Genomic DNA, 27,216 nt, shown 5'->3' with positions numbered 1-27,216 from the left:
GACAAGGGCAATAGATGTGTGGGATCACAATGACCTTCAAGTTCCCCTCCAAGCCGCCCATCATTCTGAATTGGAAATTTATTGTCATTCCTTTACTGTTGCTGGGTCCAAATCCTGGAATTCCCTCCCTAAGGGTATTGTGGGTCAACCCACAGCAGGTGAACTGCAGTGGTTCAAGCAGGCAGCTCACCACCTCCTTCTCAAGGGCAACTAGGAATGAGTAATAAATGCTGACCCAGCCACCGATGCACACACCCTACAAATGAATAAATAAAAAAAACCCTTGCTACAAATGGATCATCTGGTCGCTGTTGTTCTGCTAGTTTGAGAGTTTGCTGTGCACAAATTAGTTGCCTTTCTTAAAAAGAAATCATTCATAGGATGTACGCATCACTGATTGCCCAATTCCTATTTGTCCAGGGGATAGTTAAGAATTAACCAAATTGCTGTGGGTAGCAGATTCTGCACCCCTGAAGGACATTAGTGAAGCCGGAGGATTTTTTACTCAGCCACAATTGAAATTAGGCTAGAGTTTTATCGAATTCAGATTTGCCCATCTGCCACAGTGGAATTCAACCCACCTCCAACATAAACTTGGAGTTCTGGTTTAATAGCCAAGTGACATTACCACTATACCACTACCTCTGCTTATTTTTTTGTTAGCCTGCAGTAGTGATGAGGCGTTAAAAGTACTTCATTGGCTTTAAGGTACCCGGAGATTTCTCAAACTTGTAGAAGGTGCCAAAGAACTTCAAATTGTTACTTTTGTATCGATAGAGCTTCATTCTTGACCCCTCTGTTGAAACCCTTGTTTGGAATTTACTGAGTTAAAACTGAGTGGGAAGGGTATACGAGAAAAGATGGGAAAAATCTACATAAAGTGTCATGTGGTGAATCATTTGGCAATGCAGTGGTTGTTTATTTAAATATCTTTAATTAATAGGTTCTAATTAAGATGTCCAATCTCACCGGAGCCAATAAGCATGGTATATTTTAAGCAGTCTTTGATAATGTCCCCTCAAGACAATTTGTCATGGTGTAAAAACAAGTTTACCTTGTTCAAAATGCAGCATGCTCTTCAAAAAAAAATCACAAGGGAGTGTCTTAAAAACGTTTACTCCAGAAATGTGTTTTTTCAGTAATGGCCTTTTTCTTTCCACATCATGTTTTTCCCCCTTCTCGATCTGTCTTATTTCTTCCTAACATTCAGTTTGCTGTCGAGTATTGCCTTGTGACAGCTCAGTGTTCAGAACCAGCTTGGGAAGTTTTTTAGAATCAGAGAACATGCAACAATTGGCTATCGCATCCCATTAAATCTCTTTGAGGGAGCCACCTAGTCCAATCCCACACTCCTGCTCACTTTCCCTCAAATGTTTTTCTGACTTCTTTTAAAGAAAATGCATAAAGAGAAAGTAAATGCATAATTAATTGGATCTGATTGAGGTATTCAAAATTATGAGAGACATAAACAATATAGATCATGAGAATCTCTTCCCCAGGGCAGGTGTGTCTAAGACCAGAGGGCATAGGTTTAAGGTGAGGAGTCACTGGTTTAGAGGAGATCTGAGATAACTTTTCACCCAAAGGGTGGTAGAAGTATGGAAATTGCTGCCTGAGAAGGTGGTGGAGGCAGGTACTCTCACAACACTTAGGAAGCATCTTAAAATGCCAGGGCATAGTAGGGTAAATGTGATCAGTTTGTTGTCTGTTGGTCAGCATGGACAAGGTGGGCTGAAGGGCCTGATTCTATGCTGCACGACTTGATGACTCTATGACTCTAATTCCCTTTTTTATATCGAATAATTTTCAAATGGTCTCTTGCTCACATATATAAAACAAAGAACCGCTGGGGAGGTGAAACAAAAAACAGAATTTGCTGGTGAAACTCAGCAGGTCTGGCAGAATCTGTGGGGAGAAAGCAGAGTCAATGTTTTGAATCTGGTGACTCTTCATCAGAACCAGATCTTCTGATGAAGATCCACCAGACTTGAAACATTAACTCTGCTTTCTCTCCACAGATGATGCTGCCATACCTGCTGAGTTTCACCAGCAATTTCCCTTTTTGTTTCTTGCTGACATATGTCCAATATCAGGCAGGGAACAGAGAAATGTAGGATGGGGGCAGTTGTATTTGTGCCTTGCCATTAAGTATCTCATGCGCTATGTGTATACAATGTTGAGACTCCGTCTGCCATTTTGTCTGCTTTGGGATTGTGAGCTGCACATGTAGAAATTGGTTCTTCACTGTACCATCTGCTTTATAATTTATAATGTGTTTTACTGTTTCAAATAAACTGGCACAGAGTTAATCAATTTCTGATGAGTGATCAATTAATATGACAAAAACATGAACTGACATGAAACAGCAGCTTGAATTGTCCCTTTCATGCCCTGTCTTTTCTGAAGTGTCTTGTCCAAGTTTACAAGATTAGAATCTTCTCAGTTCGGGGGACTGACTCCGAGCTGGCTGGCCACAGCCAGTGTACTGTGCACAAGTAAATAAAGGGTGATTTGGTGATGGGAAACTGGCCTCTGTCCAGTTATTTCACAAACCTTACATAACTGTTATAAAAATAACATCTTTACACCTTGGTTCCTGAATTTTATGCCATTATTTCTCTTTTCTTTCATCTGACCTTTGCCTAAACACCAAAATCTCTGAGTTCCCATGTTGTTAACTTAATTTTATTTTCTTACGTTAATGAAGGTAGCTGGGAATGTTGAGAAAGTGATTTAAAACCACAAGGAACCCTTGATTTTGTTTAGGAATGTAGAACCATCGCACAGATCTTTATAATTTGCTAGTTAGACTTCAGTCAGCCGGTGTATTGTATTCAGTTGTGAAGCACTTTTTATGTTAAAAATGATGTTCAGGTCTTGGAGAGGGAGCACAGTTGATTTACTTGGATAGTACTTGGTCTGAGGTGACTCCAGGTATGTAGCAAGCCTGGAAAGGCTGTGATTGTTCTTTTTGGAGCTGACAAGATCACAGGCAGATTTAATAGATGTGTTCAAATTTGAGGGATTTTGGCAGATTAAATCGGGAGAAACAGTATAAAGATTTTGAAAAGAAACAGTAGCCAGCGACAGGATGGTCAGTCATCAGATAACAGAGATTGAGGGTAAAAGAACCAGAGGTGACATGAGGAAATTATCTTTTGTGCAGCGAAGTATTGTGAGCTGCAATATGCTGCCTGAAAGGAGGCAAATTCTGTGGTAATATTGAAAAGAGAATTGACTGTGAACTTGAAAAGGAAACGTTGGCACAGTTTTGGGCTGAGTGCATGTGGCGGGTGGATGGAGTGGATTGATTGATTTGCTTTTTCAAAGCATTGATACAGACTCAATGTGCAGCTCTTCCTAGTGTTGTAGGAGTCTAAGTACTTTCCCTCATCACAGTTACTGTAAGACATGGGCGAAGAAGTAGACCATTCAGCCCATCAAGTCTGCTACACCATTCAACGAGGTCATGGCTGATCTGTTAATCCTCACCTTCCTGCCTTCTCCCCATAACCCTTGATCCTTTTACTGATTAAAAATCTGTCTATCTCAACCTTAAATGATACAGACTTGATAGCCCTCTGTGGTAAAGAATTCCACAATTCACTATCCTCTGAGAAAAGAAATTGCCCCTCATCTCTGTTTCAAAATGGTGACCGCTTATTCTGAAATTATTCCCTCTGGTCCCAGACTCTCACACAAAGGGAAACAAACTTTCCGCATCAATGCCTTTTAGCTGTTCCTCTGATTCCATCTCTTATTGCCCTGTCCCAGGGCAATAGGAACTGGGTGAATTCAGATCACTAACTCGATCTCGACTCTGTAATACAATATGATAGGGATAAATTTGCAGTTTAAACGTTAGCCCCTTTTCACCACCCCACCCACCTTTATATAAATGAATGAGAGTGATATTGACAGCAGGTACTGGAATAAGTAAGGCAATGATGACTCAGCTCCTGTTTCTGCTCGATTATCTCTGTAAATTGAGTTAATGGAAGAGAAAAATTGCCCAAGGGTGAAATGGGCAGCTGAATCCTGGCCGCGATGTGCATCCTCAATATTCAGCACTTTGCTGTTGGCAACTGTGGTATTCTTCTTATGTAGTCGGGGTTTTGGGCATCACTGACTGGATCTGCATTTATTCCCCATCCCTAATTACCCTGGAGGTGATGGTGCCTTCTTGAACTGCTGCAGTCCCTACCATGTAGGGAAACCCATTGTGCTATTTAGTGAGTGAGTTCTGGATTTTGACCCAGCGACAGTGAAGTAACAGCGACATTTTCAGGACAGGATGGCGAGTGCCTTGGAGGGGAACTTGCAGGGGGTGTTGTTCCCATGTATCTGCTCCTGTTCAAAGAATTGCAGAAGTCTTAGGGAGCAGAAGGAACATAGAACAGTATAGCAGAAGAACAGGCCCTTCAACCCACCTTGTTTGTGCTGACCATGATGCTATTTTAAACAAAATCATCTGCTTGCACATGGTCTGTATCCCTCTATTTCCTGCCTGTTCATGTGTCCATCTTAAACATTGCTATTGTACCTGCTTCTACCAGAGCCCCGAGAGAGTTCCAAGTGCCTACCACCCTCTGTATGAAAAATTTTCCTTGTCCTTAAGGTCTTGCCTTTTATTGTATACTTTCCACTTGCATTTGACCTCCCAAAATGCATCACCTCACACTTAGCTGCATTAAACTCCATCTGCCATTTCCCCGCTCAGCTTTCCAACTGATCTATATCCTGCTTCATCCTTTGGCAACTTTCCTCATTGTCCACGACCCCACTAATTTCTGTGTCCTCTGCAAATTTAATAACTAGACTACCTACATTTTCATCCAAATAATTGATATATATTATAAACAAGAGAGGTCCCAGTACTAACCCTTGCAGACCACTGGGCACAGACCTCCAGTCAGAAAACACCCCTCCTCAAGTACCCTCTGCTTTCTATGATCAAGCCAATTCTATGTACAAATTACTAACTCACCATGGAGCTCATGTGACTTAATCTTCTGGACTAGCATTCCATGAGGGACCTTGTCAAATATTGTAGCAAATTCCATATGGACAACATCCACTGCCCTAACCTTATCAATCATCTTCGTCATTTCCTCAAAAAATTCAATCAGATTTGTGAGATAAGACCTCCCCCACACAAGAAACCATTCGGCTGATCATGCCTGTGTATCTCATTAAATGAACTGGTGCCAATCTCCTGGTTTCTCCCCGTACACTTACACATTATTGTTATCCAAATAATCATCCATTGCCCCTCTTGAAATGCCTCAACTGAACCTGCCTCCACTTCACTTTCATTTCACTGCATTTCATACCCTAAATCTTCATTACGCGGAAACGGTTGTCGTCACTTCATCCTTGCTGCCTTTGCAGGTGACCCATGTCCTTCTAAATTGTCATGGTCGTAGATTTGGCAGGTTGTGTCTGAACAAAGCGCTGCCCTAAATTCATGAAATTGTCTACCTTTCTCTCTCTCTGTCTCCCCCCCCACCTCCCCTTTTAAACTGACCTCTTTACTAAATTTTCACTCACCTGCCTTAATAATTCTTCTGCTGCCTTGGTCTTAAAACTCTCGGGATACTTTTCAACCTCTAAGACAGTACTTGGCTGTATCATCAGCTTGGAGGTGATGGCAGGAGACTGAGGAAACACTCTGATTCCCAGACAGAAATACAGATGAGTTTGAATTTGAGCAGATCTTGGATGAAAGTTCCCACTTTCACTGCAATGTCCTGCTGTCTGTAAACAAAAACTATAATCAAGCTCCAATTCATGCAGAGTGAGCATCGGTACATTGCTTCCTTGAAGTAAAGTTGAAATAGTTAATTGTTTTTTTTAACGCCCTGTTTTGCCAGAGAGAGGGATGTTTGCTCCTGTTAGTGGAACACTTCCATATTGGGCACTTGTTGACAATGTCAAGCCCTCCCACGTCAGGTGTGACCCTCATGGGTATAAGGGAAAACTCCCTTTCTCCTGCAGAAATAATGTCATTCAGGAAGCTGTGACTCCCTCAGCCGATAGTTTCCATTACCCATCCTCACGAGCTCTCCTTCAATTAAGGTTTCCCCTGGTATTTCGTTGGTAGATGTTTTAAAAAATGAATTCATGGAACCATTGCCTATCCTTAAATGACTCAACACTCCAGAGGGCAGTTGAGGGTCAAGCATATTGCTGTGGCTGTGGAAATATATAGAGTCCAGACCAGCTAAGGCTGGTAGACATCTTTTCCAGAAGGACATTAATGAAGTAGACTTTTTTTTCTAAACAACAATCCAGTAATGTCATGGTCACCATTATTGATACAGCTATTTCTAAATTTCAGATATCATTTAATTCACTGAATTTTAAACTCCTCAATTGCCATGGTGGGGTTTGAACTCCATGACATGTTGTTTCTTCCAGTCCATGTGGAGTGACTGGAAACAAGTGTGTGTGTGTGTGTGTGTGTGTGTACGCGCACGTGTGTGTGTGTGTGTATACGCGCACGTGTGTGTGTGTGTGTACGCGCACGTGTGTGTGTGTGTACGTGTGTGTGTGTGCGCGCACGTGTGTGTGTGTGTGTGTGTGTATACGCGCACGTGTGTGTGTGTGTGTGTGTGTGTGTGTGTGTGTGTTTATACTGGGGACTGAGTTTATGCTCTCGGAAACTACCACGAGTATAAAACTAGGCAAAATATTGGCTCTGACTTTGCCCAGGTTTGTACTGAAATGCTCGCTGCCTGTTCCTCACATTGAAATTTCCTGAGACTCTTATCAGCCTCAAATGCACTGTGGGGCTGTGGAGAAAGGGTAGATTGTCTGGACTACAACAACATATTTCATTTATGTAACACCTTTGACATAGTTAAAACAACCCCAAAATACTTCACAGGGAGTGCACACCTAGCGAGTTGGGAGCTCATAGAAAAGGTGACCTTGGCCATAATGGGAGGTTTTATGGGACATCTCAGAGGGTGAAAGAGTGGCAGAAAGTTAGCAATATTTGGTGAAGGAATTCCAGAATTTGGAACTTAGAAAGGTAAAGTCAGAGTTGCCAATTGTCAGAGATGAAAATGGAGGGATGCTCAAGAAGCCAGAATTGGAGTGGTACCAAGATCTTTCAAAAAGGCATGATGCAAGAATGGTCTTCTTTTGTGCTTTATGATCCAGAATCTAAATAAATGCAAAACAAGTGGAGATCAGTGTAAACAATGAAACCCGTGGGGAAATCACACCTGTTTCCCGTTTAGTATGAGATTGGGTGTAAAACTGATATTTCTTTGCACAACTGATACAGCTTGTTTGGGAAAATACAATAATGTATATGGAAAAGTTATCACAGAATAGAAGCACAGAATCCCTACAGTGCAGAAAGAGGCCTTTCGACCCATTGATCCTGCACCAACCCTCTGAAAGGCATCCCACCCAGACTCACCCTCCTCATCCCTGTAATCACGCATTAATCGTGGCTAATCCATCTAGCCTGTGCATCTTTGGAGGAAACCGGAACAACTGGTGGAAGCCGAAACAGATGCAGGGAGAATATGCAAACTCCACACAGTCACCCAAGACTGAAATCAAAGCTAATCCCAGGTGCTATGAGACAGCAGGGCTAACCCCTGTGCACCGTGCCACCCCTTTCAAATTATTTTGATATAAAATCATAAAATATAGGAGCAGAAGTAGGCCATTCAGTCCATCAAGTCTGCTGTACCATTCAATGAGATAACAGCTGATTTGGTAATCATCAGCCCCACTTTCCTGCCTTTTCACCATAATCCTTGATTCCCTTCCTGACTAAAAATCTTTCCATCTCAGCCTTGAAGATACTTAATGACCTAACCTCAACAGTCAGTGGTAAAGAATTCCACAGATTCACAACCTTCTGAGAGAGAAGAAATTCTTCCTCATCTCTGTCTTAAATGTGTGTCCCCTTAATCTGAGACTGTGCTGTTGGTCCTACACTCTCCCACAAGTGAAGCAACCTCTCTGTGCCTATCCTAGTCCTACCGTCAAATCCACTAAGAATCTTATATGTTTCAATAAGGTCACCTGTCATTCTAAATGCCAATGAGTACAGACCCACCCTACTCAACCTCTCCTCGTAAGAAAATCCCTCAATATCTGTAACCAACCTAGAAAACCTTATCTGCCTCCAGTGCCAACATATATTTCTTAAAACTGTTCACAGTATTTCAGATGTGGTCTGACTGGTGCTGCTTATAGTTGTGGGAATATTTTCCTATTTTTATGCTCCATTCCTTTCAAATTAAAGGCCTTCATTCCTTTTGACTTCCCTATTACTCGCTGAACTTGGACGTTACATGTTCATGATTCATTCTGAGGACTCCCAAATCCCTCAGTGCTGCAGGTTTCTACTGCCTTACCCCATTTAAGAAATGTGCAGCTCCTCTATTCTTCCTGCCAAAGTGAATAACTTCAGATTTTTCCCACATCATTTTCCATCTGACAAGCTTTTTTCCCACTCACTTAATCTGTCTATATCCCTGTCTATGTGTCATTCCTCACAACTTACATTCCTACCTATTTTTGTGTCATCCACAAACTTGGCATTGGCACATTCACTTCCCTCATCCGAGTCATTGATGCAACTTGTAAATCATTATGGTCCCAGCACTAATCCTTGTGGCAATTTACTTGTCACTACACTACTTCACGAGTATTGTGTGAACAAGTTGAAAGATCTAGGAAAAGACCATGAAACTTGATGAGATGAAATTTTAAAAGAAAATTGCAGCAAAATAAGTCACCAGGAATTTGACTTTGGGTCATATATTACATTCCTTGTCATTTTTTTCTGGTGTTCCTTCTGGAACCACATCACTGGGAGCTTAGAGGGAATATTGGTTCAATGTATGTCAATCATTTTGTGAAATAAACTTGCACTGACTCAGCCCTGGCATTAATGCAGGAAATGAATGTTGAGTGGTTTCAGCATGGGCTGGCATTATATTAATGGCAGATGGCACCGGTAGTGGTTTCATGAAATTGGTAGAGAAGACCGAGGAAACTCAGGTGCTAACATAAAGATGGGTGCAAGTATCTTGTGAGACAACAAGGTGCAGGGCTGGATGAACACAGCAGGCCAAGCAGCATCATAGGAGCAGAGAGGCTGACGTTTCGGGCCTAGACCCTTCATCAGAAAAGTCTTGTACCCAGATTTCCTCCTCTTCATGTTATCGATTGGAGGATGACATTTACTCAGTGTCATGAGTTTCTGCTGTGGGTCTTTGTGAGACTGAGCAGGCTGATTCATGACCCTCAGATCTTTGGGCACGCAAGGCAGAATGTACCACGAGGCACTTGGAATGGAGGGCAGGATCTGCTTCCTCTTTTTTCCCTTTTGTGTGCCCACTCTGTCTTACCTTTAACACAATGCATGATTTGGCTTGACTGTCAGTTGTCACCATTTTGAATAATGGGCGGCATGGTGGTTCAGTGGTTAGCACTGCTGTCTCACAGGTTTGATTCCACCCTCAGGCAACTGTCTGTGTGGAGTTTGCATGTTCTCCCCGTGCCTGCATGGGTTTCCTCCGGGTGCCCCAGTTTCCTCCCACTGTCCAATGATGTGCAGGCTGTGTGGATTAGCCAGGGGAAATGCAGGGTTACAGGGATAGGATGGGAGGGGGTGTGAGTCTGAATGGGATACTCTTCAGAGGGTTGGTGTGAACTGAATGGGCCAAATGGCCGCTTCCACACTGTAAGGATTCTATGAATTACCAGAATGCTGCTCCCAGTCCTTAATATCAACACTGCTGTCCTTCAGGACGAGCTTCCGAGTGTCTTTGTAGAGTTTTCTTTGTCCTCTTTTGGAACGCTGACCCGGTTGAGTATTGAGCAAACAGAACTAAGTTGGGGAGATCCTTCATCTCCAGTAGTGTCCATTCACTTGTTGTTGATATTGTAGGATCTTTACTTGAATGCTTATGAAGCTGACGTAAAGAAGGACATTAGATTTGTTCAATGGTGCTCTTATGGAAGCTGGACCATTTCAGTGCCATCCCTTCAGTGCGTCTATCAGGAAATTCTAGCCCAGTTATTAGAATAGATCCTTCATCAGAATTGAGAACTAGGGTATAAGTAAGCCCCTTAATAAGGTTAAAACAAATTGAATGTGAAGGAATGAGGTGTAAACACAATCAAGAGTCAGGAAACGGTCAGAAAGGAGATTTGGGTTGGACTTGCGTTAAAGAATTCAAAGGGAAAAATGTTGTTGAATGGAAATGAAGAAGCAGATTTATATAATAAAGGGAGCTGGATTTGTACTTAATTGAAAAATAAAGTTTGCATGGCTATGGAGAAAGCTTGGAGGTGTGGGACTAATTAATAGCTCCTTGAAGACACTGATCTAACACAATTGACCTAATGGCCTCCTCTGACATATATCTTTCTGCTAATGGCCACAAAATAGTCATTTGAAAATGTGGAATAAAGAAAACAGGGGCTGATGAAGAAAGCCAATATCAACGAATCAGTGGAAGGATAATACAAAAATCAATGGTTTTGAAACTAGCTGAGTAAGATTTTGAGACATGATAGAGAATTAAGAAACATGGAGTTAGAAAGAAGGAAACCATGTCAAATGCAGCAAAAAAGAGAGGAAGAGAATGCTGGAACATAAGGCCAGCGTTGACGGAGGAAAAGAGAGATTTCCATCCTGAGTATAAATCTCACCCACCCGACTCTGTCAGCAATCCAGTTCTCTGCAAACTTTTCAAAGCATACCATTTCCCGGCCAGCCACTCAGTCTGAGTACATTATCTATTCAGTTGGGTTGCCTATACTGTGACATTATTGGACACATAACTGATAATTCTGTCTTTGATAAGATAATTTAATAAGTGCCTGAATTTACAAGAGCTATGTAAATACAATCACATGTCTATCAGTGGGCTCTTTCTGTCTTGAGCTGTCATGTGCCATTCATATTTTACGTTCACTCAGGCTTCCAAATTCCACAAGATTTTCAAACTTTCTGCCTTCTTTTTCTGTTCTTCATAGAGATTTAGAGTGGAATACACTTTGCAACTGTGTGTTCAACAGTGATAGAAGGTGTAGTTTCTCTGCTTTGTTTAAGCAACTCTGTTGAACTTTTGTAATTTTGGTATTGTAAGTGAAAAACTTTACCAGTTCTCTTTCATATCAACTATCATTTTGACCAGGGTCAGGCAAAACAAATATACAGCCATTGTGTGACTGCTGCAGTGTTTTCGTTGCACTCTTCTTTATTCCTTTTCAGTGGCATTCCTGTGTTCCTCTTTTATTAGCTATGCTTCTATAAAGCTGATCAACACTCAATCTCAGCTACATTCTGACAGTATGTTACAAGTTTAGTAAAGACAAATTATGGGCAACATGGTACCTGTCTGGATTTTGCCCATTCCATCCCTACTGTCATCTCTTCATGTCTTAATAATATGGGTCTTAAAAGCTGACAAATTAGGAGTTTGTATTCCTTTGAATTGTGAAAATTTTAAGAGGTGATCTGTTTGAAATGATAAAATAATTTGACAACGTAGACATTGAGAAATAATTTCCTTTGTTTGAAGTGTTCACAACAAGGAGACATAACCTTAAAACTAGAACTAGTCATCCAGGAATAAAATCAGAAATCATTTCTTTGCAACCTCATCACTTCAGAATATTTCTGCATTTTAATGTAATCACTGATGTAATGTAAGAAACATACCAGCAATCTGTGCCCAGCAAGCTCCCACAAACACTGATTAAGGAAATAACAAGATAATCTGCTTGTGATGTTGCTTGAGAACTAAACTTTGACCAAGGCATGACCCTGCTCCTCAAATTATGCCTTGGAATCTTTTGGATCCACCTGAGAGGGCTGATAAAGTTGTCAGGTTAACATCTCATTTGCAAGACAGCACCTCTGACAGTGCAGCATTACTGCAGTATTCCATTGGAAAGTCAGCTTTGATTACATGCTCAAATCCCTGGAGTAAGATTTCAACAAGCTTCTCTCCCGTATAGCCACCAGCTTGCTTTCAAGCTATAAGGAACATTCTTCTCTTATGGCTTCCTGGGAGGGGAAAGGAAAACAATCAGCTCCTAGGAATGCACAAATCTAGAGAAATGACAGGGAAGCTGGATTACAGTCAACAGTTCCAGCTGAAAGGGCCAGTGGGTGCAGGTGCATTGGGCTAAACAGTCTCATTTGAGGCTACAATTTGCACTGGTGATCAGTATCTTTGCTACCCTCAACAGACAATGGTCATTACAGAGAGGAATGAATGAAGAACATAAAAGTTTGAGTTGGAGTGGAGAAAAGATTTCAGGCTAGGAATTGGACCACATTGTGTTCATTTTCAGAGTACAAAGGGCCAACCCACAGCATTTCATAAACCCCAGTATGGTGACTGCTTAATGGCTCCATACTGAGAACCTGAAATGGACAATAGAAATCTTGGCTGTGTCAGCAGAATGCCCACTGCTAGTCTCTGACCTTATGTAGAAATCAGTCAGCATCAGAGGATGAAGCCTATGTCTACTCTGCACAAGCCATTGGACTCTAAGAGGCCCGAGCAATGACCCTCAAAGTCCAACAACAAAATAGAAGCGTTGGAAAAGGTGCAGAGGAGATTTACCAGGATGTTGCCTGGAATGGAGGGAAGGTCTTACGAGGAAAGGTTGAGGGAGCTAGGGCTTTTCTCTTTAGAACGACGAAGGATGAGAGATGACTTGATAGAGGTGTACAAAATGATCAGAGGTATAGATAGAGTAGACAGCCAGAGACTTTTTCCTAGGGTGGAGGTAGCTTTTATGAGGGGACGTAGTTTTAAAGTGAAAGGAGGTAGATATCAGGGAGATGTCAGAGGTAGGTTCTTTACTCAGAGAGTGGTAGGGGCGTGGAATGCATTGCCAGAGAGGGTAGTGGAGTCGGCCTCATGAGGGGCATTTAAGCGGCTATTAGATAGGCATGTGGATGATAGTATAAGGTAGCGGTGGAGGTTAGATAGACCTTAGGTTTAGGGTAAAAGTTCGGCACAACATCCTGGGCCGAAGGGCCTGTACTGTGCTGTACTGTTCTATGTTCTATGTTCTATGTTCTATGTTCTATCTTCTATCTTCTTGGTAACCTCTTAAAAAAACTCAATCAAGTTTGTGAGACATAATTTCCAACAGACAAAGCCTTGCTGACTATCCCTAATCAGTCCATGTAGATACTGCCTCTCAGAATCCCCTCCAACAACTTACCCACTACTGACATCAGGCTCATTGGTCTGTAGTTCCCTGATTTTTCCTTACAGCCTTTCTTAAATAAACGCACAACTTTAGCCACCCTCCAGTCTTCCAGCACCTCACCCATGGCTGTTGATGATAAAAATTTCTATGCTAGGGGCCCCACAATTTATTTCTTAGCTTCCCACAATGTCCTGGGCTACACTTCATCAGGTCCAGGGACTTATCTACTTTAAGACCTCCAGCATTTGCACTTCTGTAATATGGACTCTTTTCAAGATATCACCATTTATATCCCCAAGTTCCCTAGCTTCCATGTCTTTCTATAAATACATGTTTTTTAATCAACTGTGGGATGTGGGCATCGCTGGCTGGCCAGCATTTATTGCCCAAGTTGACCCTTGAGAAGGTGGTGATGAGCTGCCTTCTTGAGTCGCTGCAGTCCATGTGCTGTAGTAGACCCACAATGCCATTAGGGAGAGAATTCCAGGAATTTCAGGAAAAAAATACAGACGTGAATTGTTTAGGATCTCACCCACCTTATATGGTTCCACACATAAATGGCCTTGTTGACCTTTAAGGGGCCCTATTCTCTCCCTAGTTACTCTTTTGCCCCTAATATACTTGTAAAACCTCTTTGGATTTTCCTTAACCTTATCTGCCAAAGCTATCTCATTTTCCCTTTTGGTCATCCTGATTTCCCTGTTAAGTGTACTCCCACACCCCCTATACTCCTCAAGCCAAAGGAATGTTACAAGGTTTAGGGTGTATTGAATTAGACCTTGAGGCTCACGCAGAGATGGGCTGATTGTTCTAGCCACTCCTGCATCAGAACACACTCCAATTCTAAGGCAATGACATTAATTACAGTCCCCAAAATCAACATGTGTGCATGTATGAGACAGAGTGAGGGTTTTTTTTTAACTCATTCATGGGATGTGGGTGTCACTGACTGGGCTCGCATTTATTGCCCATCCCTAATTGCCCTTGAGAAGGTAGAGTTGAGCTGCCTTCTTGAATCACAACAGTTCTTGGATGTATTAGTGAGGGATTACTGTATTCATGTGTTTGTGTGTAATGTTTTTGTCGTCTTTTACTTCACTCTATAAAGATCACTACAAAAGAAGTCTAATTTTAGTTTTGAAATGCTTTGCCAGGGATTTTTATTTCTTCTGTTAGTAAGTCAACTGTGCACAAATGTGGCTCTCATCCAGTTAGTTGCCACTTAACAATTAAAGAGGACAACCTTCTTTCCTGCGAAACCTTGTTGCTTTACATCCTGTCGGAGTGACACCTAAGAGACCAAGTGATCCTCTGGAGGCTGTGCTGGATGAGATCAATCCCCCCAACAGCTGGGCCTGTACATGACTTCCCAGCCTTTGGGCAGGAACAGGGCTCTGACATGCCCAATTCACAGGTCACACTGAGACAAGCAACAGCTAACCCAGTCGGAGCTGTGCTCGGCTGGAGTTTACTGGGGTATTGCCCTATGTTTTCCCACATGAGATCATTAGTGATGGCAACCAAGGTAACATACCACATTTGTTCAGCCAGACCTTTCTGTGAATTGTCGGTGTGCGAGCTCTATTCGGGAAGTTATTGTTAGTGAGAAGGTCAGATTTCCATGTTGCTGCTATGACCGACAATTTTCCAGAATTTGCCTACAGTGCCAGACCCATTGTGGTTCGTGCTAATGATGGTATCCTCTGGTGTTCAGGTCTGCTGGCGGATCAATAGGTATAGGTTTTCTCTTTGGTTTTTGATAGGTATAGGTGTCTGCACTAACAGGGAATGCTTTTGCAGTTGCTCCTTGTCTCTGCATGGAATTCTATAATTGGGAGCATAAAGCAGCAGGTCAATAATACAAAGCCTAACTTAAGCTGTAGTTATATGGCTGGTCACAGTTTTGTGCTGCTCATTGTATAAAGGACATAAAGCAACAGAGCACATGCAGTGTCGGTTCATTACCAGGGCTATGAAGGTGAGGAGAGCTGCCAGATACTGAAAACATTTTTACTACAGCAGAGAATATTTAAAGATTTTGTTCATGAATAAGGAAAGATTATTTCCTTTAGTTGGGTGGACCGTTACAAGTCAGCATCAGTTTAAAACATCAATTTAAAATGGAGAATGTGGAGTGAGAGAGTGCGAGAAATGGCTTAACACAGAGAGCTGCTGCAGCACAGAATTCTTTGTCACAGGAAGTGGTTGAGAGTAAACCTATTGCATCTTTTTAAAGAAAAGTTAGATATTTCAAACAGAAATGCCAAGTGTGTGAATTAGGGGAGTCAGTGTTGTACTGTTTAAGCAAAACCCTGACTGAGGCACAATGGGCCAAGTGGCCTCCTTCTGTAAGGTGAAGCTCTACAATAAGATTCATTTTTAGTTTGCATTCTGGTTGTTTCAGGGTGTCAGACCAGTTTGGGAGAAAACCAAAGGTAGACTTTTGAATTACCTTTCGCTGAGAGCACTTCTGAGTGTATTTCAGAGGTTGTGAAATTGCATGACTGTGCAGGTGTGTGTGTGTGTGTGTGGCTGTGTGTGTGTGTGTGTGTGTGTGTGTTTCTATGCATTTCTGCCTCTGTATGTTTGTGTGTGTCTGTGTGTGTGTTTAAATGAGCACACAAAAGAGGGTGGACAATGGTGCTAACTCACCTCTGAGTCTGAAGGTTCAAGTCTCACACCAGAGTTTTGAGTTCATGGTCTGTGCTGAGTCCAGTACTGCACTATCAGAGGTGCTGCCTATTCAAGGCCCCATCTTTGTTGGAGTAAAAAATCCCAGGCCAGTATTTGAAAAAAAAGCCTGCCTGCGGTCCTTGCTGACAATTATTCTTGAACCAACAACATCTAAACTTAAAATGGAAGATCTGGCTCATTGTTACATTGTTCTTTGTGGAGCTAGCTGTGTGCAGATTGGTTGCTGTGTTTCTAATACATTTCAGAAGTTCTTCATTGTCTGTAAAATACACTATGATGTCCCGAGGTTGTGAAAAAAGTGACATTAAAGTACGTTCATCCTTTCAAACATGCGTGCATGAGAGTATGTAAGGGAGATGGCATATATGTCTGTATGAGAGGCAGAATAGTCGGTAAGGTGCCAAATGTGAACCTGCTGAGTCTAAAGTATTTATATCTGTCTACTTTGAGTATCCAACAAACTACTACTTGACAAGTGTTCATATCTTTGAGTACTATTTCTCTCTCTTTCATTTTTAGGGAGAATTGGTTAGGAATTTGAAATCAGAGTCAGGATATTCAGCTCAATCAATCAATATTACAGTTTATCTGGCATGCAAGAAAATTATTGGAATGTATTCCATGTTCCATTTCCCACAGATTCACATTTCATACCTTATTTTTTATGCTCTCCTCACCCATTCTTACCTATCTCCTCCGAATTGACTGCACTCCGCACTGTCAGATCCAATTCTGACCATCTAAACAAGCCTGCTGACATCTCTCTCCACACTGGTGTGTGTCATGGGTGTTGTGTCTGCATGTGTGTTGTGTCCATGCGCGTGTGTGTGTGTCTGTGTGTGAGAGTATCTGTCTGCGTGTGTGTGTTGTGTCTGCATGTGTGATAAACGAATAAATGATCGTGGATGGTGTGTTCTGAGTTACAGTAGGTGTATTAATGTGTAAAGCTGTGTATGCAATCTGTATTTGTATTTCTGACAGAATATTTATGGTGAGTGAGACATTGTGTGATTGGGAGTTCCTTGTTATCACTATAATCTCCTCCTGCTCAACAAACCTCCAAGATCTCTGCATTCCTCTAACTCTGGCCTTTCCAGCAGCCTCAACTTTAACTGCTCCCTCTTCAGCAGATGAATCTTCAGTTGCTTCGGCCTTAGTGTCCTGCTATTCCATCCTTAAACTTGTCCATCTCGCAATCACTCCCTCCTTTAAGATGCTTCTAACAACCTCTTTGACTGAGCTTGAGGGTCATCTGGTCCAAAAGACCCCTTACCTTTGGTTGGTGTCAATTTATTTTCTGCCCAGACACGTGTGAAGCACCATGAATTGTTTTATCATATTATAGGCGGTATAAGAATGCACGTTGTTGTGCAGTCAGAGGAAGAACAGGTGTGACAGATCACTGATGGATAAAGCAGCAGCTCATGCTGACCCAGTTGGAAGTGATCTCTCCACGGTGATGTACAATGTGTTCCGAGAATGATTAGGGCCTCCCTGTGTTTAGCAGCAGACAGGAAGTTCAGGGACTGTCAAAGCTTGTTAACTTATTGCTGTGACCCATTCAATTGTGCACAACTGAAGGGTAAGTTTGAACATTTGTGGAGTTGATATGGTGGGAATGGGAAAAGGTGACCTTATAATATTGGGGGGTGGGGGTGTTGGGGGTGGGTGGGTTGAGGAGAGGAGAGTAAATGATAAAATGATCCCATCACATGATTCAACTTTAAATTCTCTTCAAGAGTCAAATCTTTGGAAGAGCCCTCCTGAATCATTTTCTCTGACCTTTTAAAAAATTCATTCACAGGATGTGGGGGTCACTGACTGGGCCAGAATTTATAACCCTTCCCTAATTACCCAGGCGACAGTTAGGAGTCAACTATCTGGTGGTGGGTCTGGAGTCACACGTAGGCTAGACCAGGTATGGATGGCAAATTTCCTTCCTTAAGGGACATTAGTGAACCAGATGGCTTTTTTCTTTAACAAATTCACTGTAAGGCCATAAAATATCAGAGCAGAATTAGACCATTTGGCCCATTGAGTCTGCTCTGCTATTCGATCATGGCTGATATGCTTCTCCACCCCATTCTCCTGTCTTCTTCCTACAACCCTGTATCCCCTTACTCATCAAAAACTTATCTATTTCAGTCTTAATGTAGCTTCATGGTTGATGTTAGCCAGATTTTTATTTAATTGAGTTTAAATTTCACCATCAGTCATGGTGGGATTCAAACCTATGTCACCAGAGCATTATTCTGGGGGTCTAGATCACTAGCCCACCAGCTCCCCCTAAACTGGCTGGTATTTATTTGGGAAGTAGGTTCTACTGGCATTTGTTGCCCATTTGTAGAGCTGAGTGGTTTACAATGCCAACCCAGAGACTAGTTAAGAGACCATTATCTTTGCATGGTGCTGGAATCGTATATAGGCCCTGATAAGGACAACAGGTCAACAGGTTGGGTTTCAACCTCCCAGTCATTTTGATAGAAACTAACTTTTTGTTCAAATTCTCAAACTGCTCATGATGGGTTAGGTTTAGCATTAGGTCTTGGATAGTATTCCATGTTTCTGAATAAACAATCCAAGACAGTTATCACTACCTGCCTGTGACCTGTATGTCTTCATTTTTAATTCCATGTGTTTCCCCAGTTTATTTTATCTAAGTTTAATTTGTCTAGTTTCTCAATAAGAGATAAAGGCTTGCTTCAATAAGGCTCGTAACTTGCCCTTTTCCCCAACCTCCCCTGACTCTTGTGTTGACAAGATGTTAAGTGGGTGTGTGTAACATCGCTTTTGCAGGGACCCACACACTGGGCTTTGTTGAATAGAGTTTAACAGCAAGGAGCCAACCATCCATCTGTCCCCTCATTGGGCCATTACAGAAATCTATGACAGTCCTTGTGCCTCACATTGCTAGGGACGTGGGTTTGATTCCATGGGGTGACTGTCTGTGTTGACTTTGCATGTTTCCCCAGTGTCTGCATAGGTTTCCTCCGGATACTCCAGTTCCATCCACTGTGCAGGTTAGATGGATTGGCCATGCTAAATTGCTCATAGTGTTCAGTGATGTGCTGGTTAGGTGGATTAGCCATGGGAAATGTGGGCTTATGGGGAAAGGGTAGGAGGTAGGTCCGGGTGGGAAGCTCTTTGGAGGGCCAGTGTGGACTCGATGGGCTGAATGGCCTGCTTCCACACTGTAGGGATTCTATGATCTTGATAATTTGAAGGTTGATCCATTTGACATTAAAGGCTTGAAATGTAGTCACTATTTCCTCTAGTGGTGAGATCCAGTAACATTGAGTGATTAAATGAGGAATCACTTTTCCACACAAAGAGATGCTAGAACTTTAGAAGTCTTCTACAAAAGGCCACAGATGTTGGAAGTCCATTAGGAGCTTTATTGCCGTCAGCAAAAATGCAGTTAGTGACATGGGATGCTAACATATGAAGGTATTAAGGGATATGGACCAAGGGCAGGTATTTGGAGTTAGGCCACAGACCAACCATTAAATGGTGCAACAGGCCCAAGGGGCTGAATGGCCTGCTCCTGTTCCTATGTTGTTGGAGAAGGGGTTACTCAGTGATAGTATGAGGGAATTGGATTAATTCTAGTATCAGAGTAAAACTAATTCTTACGTGGGATGTGGATATCACTGGCTAGGCCAGAATTTATTGCTCATCCCTAATTACACTGGAGAATGCAGTGGTGAGTAGCATTATTGAACTGTTGCAGCACATGTGGTTCACCCTCAAAACTGTAAGGGAGGGAGAATTAGAATTTTGAGCCGGCTATCCTGAAGTTACAGTGATATAGTTCTAAGTCAGGAGGGTACATGACTTGAAGGGGATGATTCACAATAATTCCCAAGGGCTGCGCATCCTGTTATATGCAGCAGCATGGCAAACAGTGACCAGAAAATAATTGAATTGAGACATTAGAGAATCAGCAAATTTTTTGGCAGTGAAAGACACCATTCAGTCCATCTTGCCAGTGGCATCCTGTCCCTTTCTCTCACACTACTGCCAGCTCTCCATTTCCAGATATTTGCCCATTCCCTTGTGGAAGCTATTATTGATTGGGCAGCCCTTGGGAATTATTGTGTCTCATCCCCTTCTCCTGGTACGGAGTGATCGTAATATAATAGTCCTTTCTAATTGGATTAATACATTTTTCTTATTCCTCCCACTGTTTTGTTGCTGATCTGAAACTCACGCCCCTAGTTACTAAATCATTAGGGAGAGATTCTTCCATTTTGCTTCATCAGAGCATTCTGTTAAGATGGATACAGAACTGGCTTGGTCACAGAAGACAGAGAGTAGCAGTGGAAGGGTGTTTCGTCTGACTGAAGATCTATGACCAGTGGTGTTCTGCAGGGATCAGTGCTAGGACTGATGATTTGGAAGAGAACGTAGGTGGTCTGATTAGTATGTTTGCAGATCCACAATGATTGGGGGAGCTGCCGATTGGAATGCCAGAAGATACAACAGGATATAGATAGGCTGGAGACTTGGACGGAGAAATGGCAAATGGTGTTTAATCCAGACAAATGTGAGGTGATGCACTTTGGAAGATCTAATGCAGGAGGGAAGTAAATGGTAGAGCCTTTAGTACACAGAAGGCATACAAGTCCACATTTCCTTGCAAGTGGCAACACAAGTGGATAAGATGGTCAAGAAGGCATATGGTGTTCTTGTTTTCATCAGTCAGGGCATAGAGTATAAAAATTGGCATGCTATATTGCAGCTGGATAGAATTTTAGTTAGGCCACATTTGGAATATTGTGTACAAGTCTGGTCACCACATGACTAGAAGGATATGAAGGGTTTAGAGAGGTTTACCACGATTTTGCCTGGTTTGGAGGGTATTAGCTAAGAGGAGGGGTTACACAAACTTGGTTTGTTTTCACTTGAACCTCGGAGGCCGAGGGGTGACCTGATAGAAGCTTACAAAATTATGAGAGGCCATAGTTGGAGTTTTTTTCCCAGGACAGAAATGCAAATTACTAGGGACATAAGTTTAGGGTAAGAGGAGTAAAATTTAAAGGGGATGTGACAGGCAAGTTGTTTTACACAGTGGGTGGTAAGTGCCTGGAACGCGCTGCCAGAGGAGGTAGTAGAAGCAGATACAATAGCAACATTTAGGAGGCATCTTGACAGATATATGAATAGGTAGGGAACAGAGAGATATGGACCACATTGAAGCAAAAGGTTTTTACTTAGAAAGGCATCATGTGTCGGCGCAGGCTTGTTGGGCCGAAGGACCTGCTCCTATGCTGTACTGTTCTGTGTTCGTTTGTTCTTATTAATGACAATGTGATGTTTTAGAAAAATTGGAAATACTTTCCAAAAGAACCTTGTCAGAAGAACCAAGCTGTACAAACACACTCAGTGTGAATTTGGACTTATGTGAGTCCACCTGAAGGGGATGTGGTGGTAGAACAGGTTAATAGGGTCTCTAGGAAAGCATATGAGGCACTTGCCTTGATCAGTCGTGGCATAGATCATAAAAGCAGGGAGATTATGTTGGAGCTGTACAGGACTTTGGTCAGGGCACAGCTGAAGTACTGCATATGCAGTTCTGGTCACTGCGCAATAGGAAGGATGTGATTGCACTGGAGAGTGTGCAGAGGAGATTTACCAGGATGCTGCCTGGAATGGAGCATTTCAGCAATGAAGAGAGGTTGGATAAGCTCATGTTGTTTTCTTTAGAGCAGAGAAGGCTGAGGGGGATCTGATAGAGGTGTATTAGATTATGAGAGCTATGGAATAGAAAGCAGCTGTTCCCCTTAGTTGACGGATTAATAACAAAGGGGCATAATTTTAAGGTAGAAAGTAGCAAGTTTAGAGGGGATTTGAGGAAAACATTTTTCACCAAGAGGGTAGTGGGAGCCTGGAATGCAGTGTCTGGAAGGGTAGTTGAGGCCCACAACCTTTAAAAAGTACTTGGATGAGCTCTTGAAGTGTCATAACATTCAAGACAATGGGCCTAGTGCGAGAAAGGGGAACTAGTGTCGATTTTGAATCCTTTTTTGTCAGTGCAGACCTGATGGGCAGAAGGACCTCTTATGTACTGTGTGATTCTATTCTATGGTAATGTCACTATAGTAATCCAGAGGCCCAGGCTAATGCTTTGGGACATGGGTTCAAATCTCGGGATGGTAGCTAGTGAATTTAAAATTCAATCAAATAAAAAAATAACTCAGCAATTGAAAGCTGGTCTCAGTAATGGTAACTATAAAACCATCATCAATTGTCAAGTCGAAAACATCTGGCCTACAGGGAAAGATAATCTGCCATCCTGAAAGACCCTGGCCTACATGTGACTTCAGACTCACAACAGTATGCTTGGCTGCCCTTGTCTGAAACATAGAAACATGAAAATTAGGAGCAGGAGTAGGCCATTCAGCCCTTCAAGCCTGCTGTGCCATTCAGTACGATCATGACTGATCATCCAACTCAGTACTCTTCCCGCTTTTTCTCCATAACCTTTGATCCCTTTAGCCCTCAGAATCATATATAACTTCTAAAGACATTCAGTTCTTTCACCTTCAACCACTTTCTGTGACAGAAAATTCCATAGGCTCATCACTCTCTGGGTGAAGAAATTTCTCCTCATCTCAGTCCTCAGTAGTTGACCCCATATCCTTAAACTGTGACCCCTGGTTCTGGACTCTTTGGTCATCAGGAACATCCTTCCTGCATTTACCCTGTCTATCCTGTTAGAGATTTTTTAGATTTCTACAAGGTTCCCCCTCATTCTTCAGAACTCCAGTGCAAAGTAGTCCCAGCCAGTCAAGTTTCTCTTCAGCCATCAGTCCCACCATCCCAGGAAGCAGTCTGGTAACTGTTTGTCGCACTCCCTCCATAGGCAGAACATCCTTCCTCAGATAAGGAGACGAGGACTGCACACAATACTCCAGATGTGGCCTCACGAAGGCCCTGATCCAGCAAACCACTCAGCTCAAGGTAAATTAAGGAAGGGTAACAAATTGTCAGTGCTGCCCACATCCCATGAAAGACTAAAGAATAAAAATAAACAGTGAGTTGGAATTGCCTTGTCTCTGAAACAGGTATTCCTTCACTTTATATCACTGTACTATTGAGTAAAGTTAGCTGCTCTCCCATGGTCGGGAAAAGGATCACAATGTTTGGCCATTAGACTGTCCTGTTACCTTTCGATCACTGTCAAGAAGAAGAAATAGAGGACAGAGAGAAGTCTGGTATCTTGCTGTGTACAGGTTTATCTGCTATGTTTTCCTACTTTGCAATGTTGCATGAAAAATAAAAGCACTTAAACTTGGGCCATAAAGCACATTACATTTGGGACATCATAAGAAATGTTGTGAAGGGTACTACTAAGTCACAAGTTCTATCATCATATGGGTCTCGTGTGGATGGATTTTATTCATGTTTCTCAAGTGAACTCTAAGCTCCCCTTTGGAACCTGTCTGAGCATTAAATACCTCCCTGCAAATTACGGCAAGCTTTTTGATCTGATTAGTGCTGAAACAGCCAATCCCTGGTTCATTTCTCAGTGCAAGGTCCTGTGCAGTTTGAGTCAACTTCCCTGGGGTAAAAATCAAATAAATTATCTGTTAATCATCATTGATTGGTGAATACTCCACGGCAATGCTTCCACTAATCAGAGTCCATTTGCCAACCAGTCAGTTCTCTCCTATCATGCAGTTGAATGTTGGTTTTCTCCTTGAATTGGTATTCTTGCAAATTGTCCTGATGACTGCATGATGAAAAACATCAACAAAATGTGTCATTTTTTGGACGATAGAATCCCTACCATATGGAATCAGGCTATTCAGCCCAACACGCCCACACTGACTCTCAGAAGAGTATCCCACCCAGACTGACCCCCTACCCCATCCCTGCATTTTCCGAGGCTACTCCGGGTAACAGTTGAAAGTTGAAACCTTAATTGAGATGCCGTCATGTAGCACAGTGATAGTGTTCCCACCTCTGGACTAGGAGGATCAGGTTTGAGTCCCACCTGCTCCAGAGATCTGTAATAACCTCTCTGAACAGGTTAATTAAAAAAAAAGGTTTTTTTTCCAGAAAGGCAGACCCAGAAACCCTCTTGTGGCTCAGTGGTAGTATTCCTAGGTCTGAACTGAGAGCAAGGAATAAAAAAAAACCCCTAATTGAGAGGCCCTCATGTGGCGCAGTGATAGAGTCCCTAACCCAGACTGAGAGGCCTGGGCTCAGGTCCCACCTGTTCCAGAGGTGTGTAACAACATCTTTGAACAGGTTGATTAGACAAACAGGTTAATTAAAACAACAGCTTTAATTGAGAGGCCCTCCTGTGGTGCAGTGGTAGTGTCCCTACCGCTAGACTGGGAGTCCCTGGTTCAAATTCCACCTGCTCCAGAGGTATGCAAAATCTTCTCCGACACGTTGTTTAAGAAAATAGGTTAATTATAAAAAAAACCCTGATCGACAACAGGTCACACAAGTTTAAACGTCATGGGTATAATAGCAAACCGGTTATGTTATCAGACTAGTAAACTGAAGGCCCACATTATCTGCAGACATTAATTGATATCCCACCAAAGCAGTGGAGGAACTTATATTCAGTTAATGTAATAAATCTTGAATAAAATTCTAGTTTCAGTAATAGTGAAACTGCTGAATTTGCATTTAAAATCTTCTCATTCAGTCATGTCCTTCTAAAGGAAATTTGTTGACTTTACCCAGACCCATGACAATGTGGCTGTCTCTTCTCTGCCCTGTGTAATGTATGAGCAACATCTCTCAGTTTTATCAAACTGCTAACACAGGGTTTAAAAAAGCGATTCACCGCACTTCTGAGCAATTGGGAGTGAACCATTTTTAATTTGTATGTTCATTTTGATGTGGGCATCATTAGCTGGGTCAGAATTTATTGCCATCTGTAATTGGGCTAGAAAAGGTTGAGGCAGCACATAGGTGCACCAGGTAATCAGGAAGATTAATGGAATGTTGGCCCTCATTTCAAGGAGATTGGAGTTTATGAGCAGAGAAGTCTTACTGCAATTGTACAAGGTGTTGGTGAGTATTGTGAGCAGTTTTGGTCCCCCTTATTTAAGGAAAGATATTTTTCCATTGGAGACAGTTTAGAGAAGGTTCACTAGGATGATCCCAGTATGAAGGGGCTGGCTTATGAGCAAAGGCTAAACAGGTTGGGACTCTACTCACTGGAATGAGAGGTGATCTCATTGAAACATGTAGGATTCTTAAGGGACTTAACAGGGTAAATGCTGAGAGGATGTTTCCTCAAATGGGAGGGTCTAGGACCAGAGGGCATAATGTCAGAATAAAGGAGCACTATTTTAAGACTGAGATGGGGATGAATTTCTTCTCTCAGAGGGTTGTGTATCTTTGGAACTTCTTGCAATAAAGAGTGTGAAGTCAGAGGCCTTGTGTATATTTAAGGCTGAGATAGATTCTTGATCAGTTTGGAAATCAAGGGTTATGAGAAACAGCAGGAAAGTGGACATGAATAATGTCGGATCAGCCATGATCCTATTGAATAGCAGAGCAGGCTTGAGGAGCCGAACGGCCTACTGTTGTTCCTATTTCTTCCAACCATATGTTCTAGCAACTACAATGCTACAATGTTAGGGAGAAAGTTCTAGGATTTTGACCCAGTGACAGTGAAGGAATCGTGATATATTTCCAAGTAAGGATGGTGAGTGGCTTGGAAAGGAATTTGCAGATGGTGGTATTCCCATATATCTGCTGCACTTGTCCACATCTAACCCAGGCTTGAAATGAAGGTTTGAAATAAAAGCTACACTATCCAGTGGTACCCAGAGCCTCTTAAAAAAAAACAAAGAGGTTTGTTGTTTAACCCAGTTAGACCCCCTTAATTTAACTAGTACATGTTCATAGTGTTGAAACAGAACTTTTCTTATTTCTCTACTTTTGTTTTAAAGTGTATGGGATCCGAAGGAACAGATATGGGGAAGAGAGCAGAAACGAGCAGCGAAGGAGATGGCACTGACCCACAAGCATCGCCCAAACAGCGGCCAAACACATGCTGCTTCTGCTGGTGTTGCTGTTGCAGTTGTCCCTGGTAGGTCAAACCCACTCGCACACATTTGATTTTGGAGAGGAGGCAGGGTGAGGGAGCAGGAGGACGGAACAAGCTCAGATTCCCAAACCTGCCCTTGGAGTTGGATAGGGTGGCTCAGTGGCTCAGTGGTTAGCAAAACTGCCTCATAGAGCCAGGGACCCAGGTTGAATCCCAACCTTGGGAGACTGCCTATTAGGAGTTTGCACATTCTCCCCACATCTGCGTGGATTTCCTCCCACAGTCCAAAGATGCGCAGCTTGGGCGGATTGGCCATACTAAATTTTTGTGATGTGCAGGCTAGGTGGGTTAGCTCAGGTATATGTGGGGTTATGTAGATAGGGTAGGATGCTGTTTGGAGGATAGGTGCAGACTCAGCGGGCTGAATAGCCTCTTTCTTTGATTTGTCACTCTTTGGGTTTTTCAGTGCTTTCTCCAGTACACAACCAGAGTAGAATTATGCAGTGCAAATACAGGGATTAAAAGAAGTGTTTGCTAATATTAGTGGTCTCCCACATTCTACTTCTGTCATGTAAAACTATGCTGCTCCTGTCCTAATGCACACCAAGTCCTATTCTTCATCACCCCTGTACTTTCTAACTTACATTAACATGCTGACCAATTAGCATCTTTCTCTTAGAATTCTCACCCTTGTTTCTAAATCTTTTCATTGCCGTACCCTTTTCCTAGCTCTGCAATCTCCTGCATTCCCACAACCCTCCAAGATATCAGCATTCCCCCATTTCTGACCTCTTGTGCATCCTCAATTAGAATTGCTCCAACATTGGTGGCCAGGCCTTCAGCTGCCTGGGACACAAGCTTTTGAATGCCTCTCAACTCTCTGTCTCACTTTCCTCCTTCAAGTAGGGAAATGGTATCGTGGTCATGTTACTGGACAAGTAATCTAGCGTTCTGAAGAAGGCTCACTGGACTCAAAATGTTAGCTCTTTATCTCTCCACAGATTCTGCCAGACATACTGAGTTTCTCCAGCATTCTGTTTTTATTTCAGATCTGCATTATTTTGTTATTATTGCAACAATACAAAATGTGGTTAACTTTTAACTGCCTCCTGGGTAATTAGGGTTGGGCAATAAATACTGGCCTGGCCAGCAATGTCCACATCCCGTGAATGAACAAAAGACAGCTCAGGCTAATGCGCTGAAGGTAGGTGTTCAAATGGGTGGCAGATGGTGAAATCTGTATTTGATGAACATGTGGAATTGGAAAGCTGATCTAGTGACGG

The 27,216-nt window shown here is 42.4% G+C and overlaps 1 protein-coding gene across 1 annotated transcript in view; it reads left to right on the top strand.

Annotated features, from left to right (window-relative positions):
• The window catches only part of LOC109917925 (regulator of G protein signaling 17), an 88,397-nt gene that overhangs the window by 26,794 nt on the left and 34,387 nt on the right, over positions 1-27,216 (top strand). Inside the window, exon 2 of the mRNA XM_020517818.2 lies at positions 25,836-25,975. Coding sequence (XP_020373407.2) covers positions 25,839-25,975 — 137 coding nt within the window. The 5' untranslated portion in view covers positions 25,836-25,838. The remainder of the gene's footprint in view (positions 1-25,835; positions 25,976-27,216) is intronic.

This window comes from Rhincodon typus, chromosome 9 (genome assembly GCF_021869965.1).
Source record: "Rhincodon typus isolate 14 chromosome 9, sRhiTyp1.1, whole genome shotgun sequence".
Lineage (NCBI taxonomy): Eukaryota > Metazoa > Chordata > Chondrichthyes > Orectolobiformes > Rhincodontidae > Rhincodon > Rhincodon typus.
Note: the sequence above shows the minus strand (reverse complement) of the source record. Positions and strands in the feature narration are given on the sequence as shown.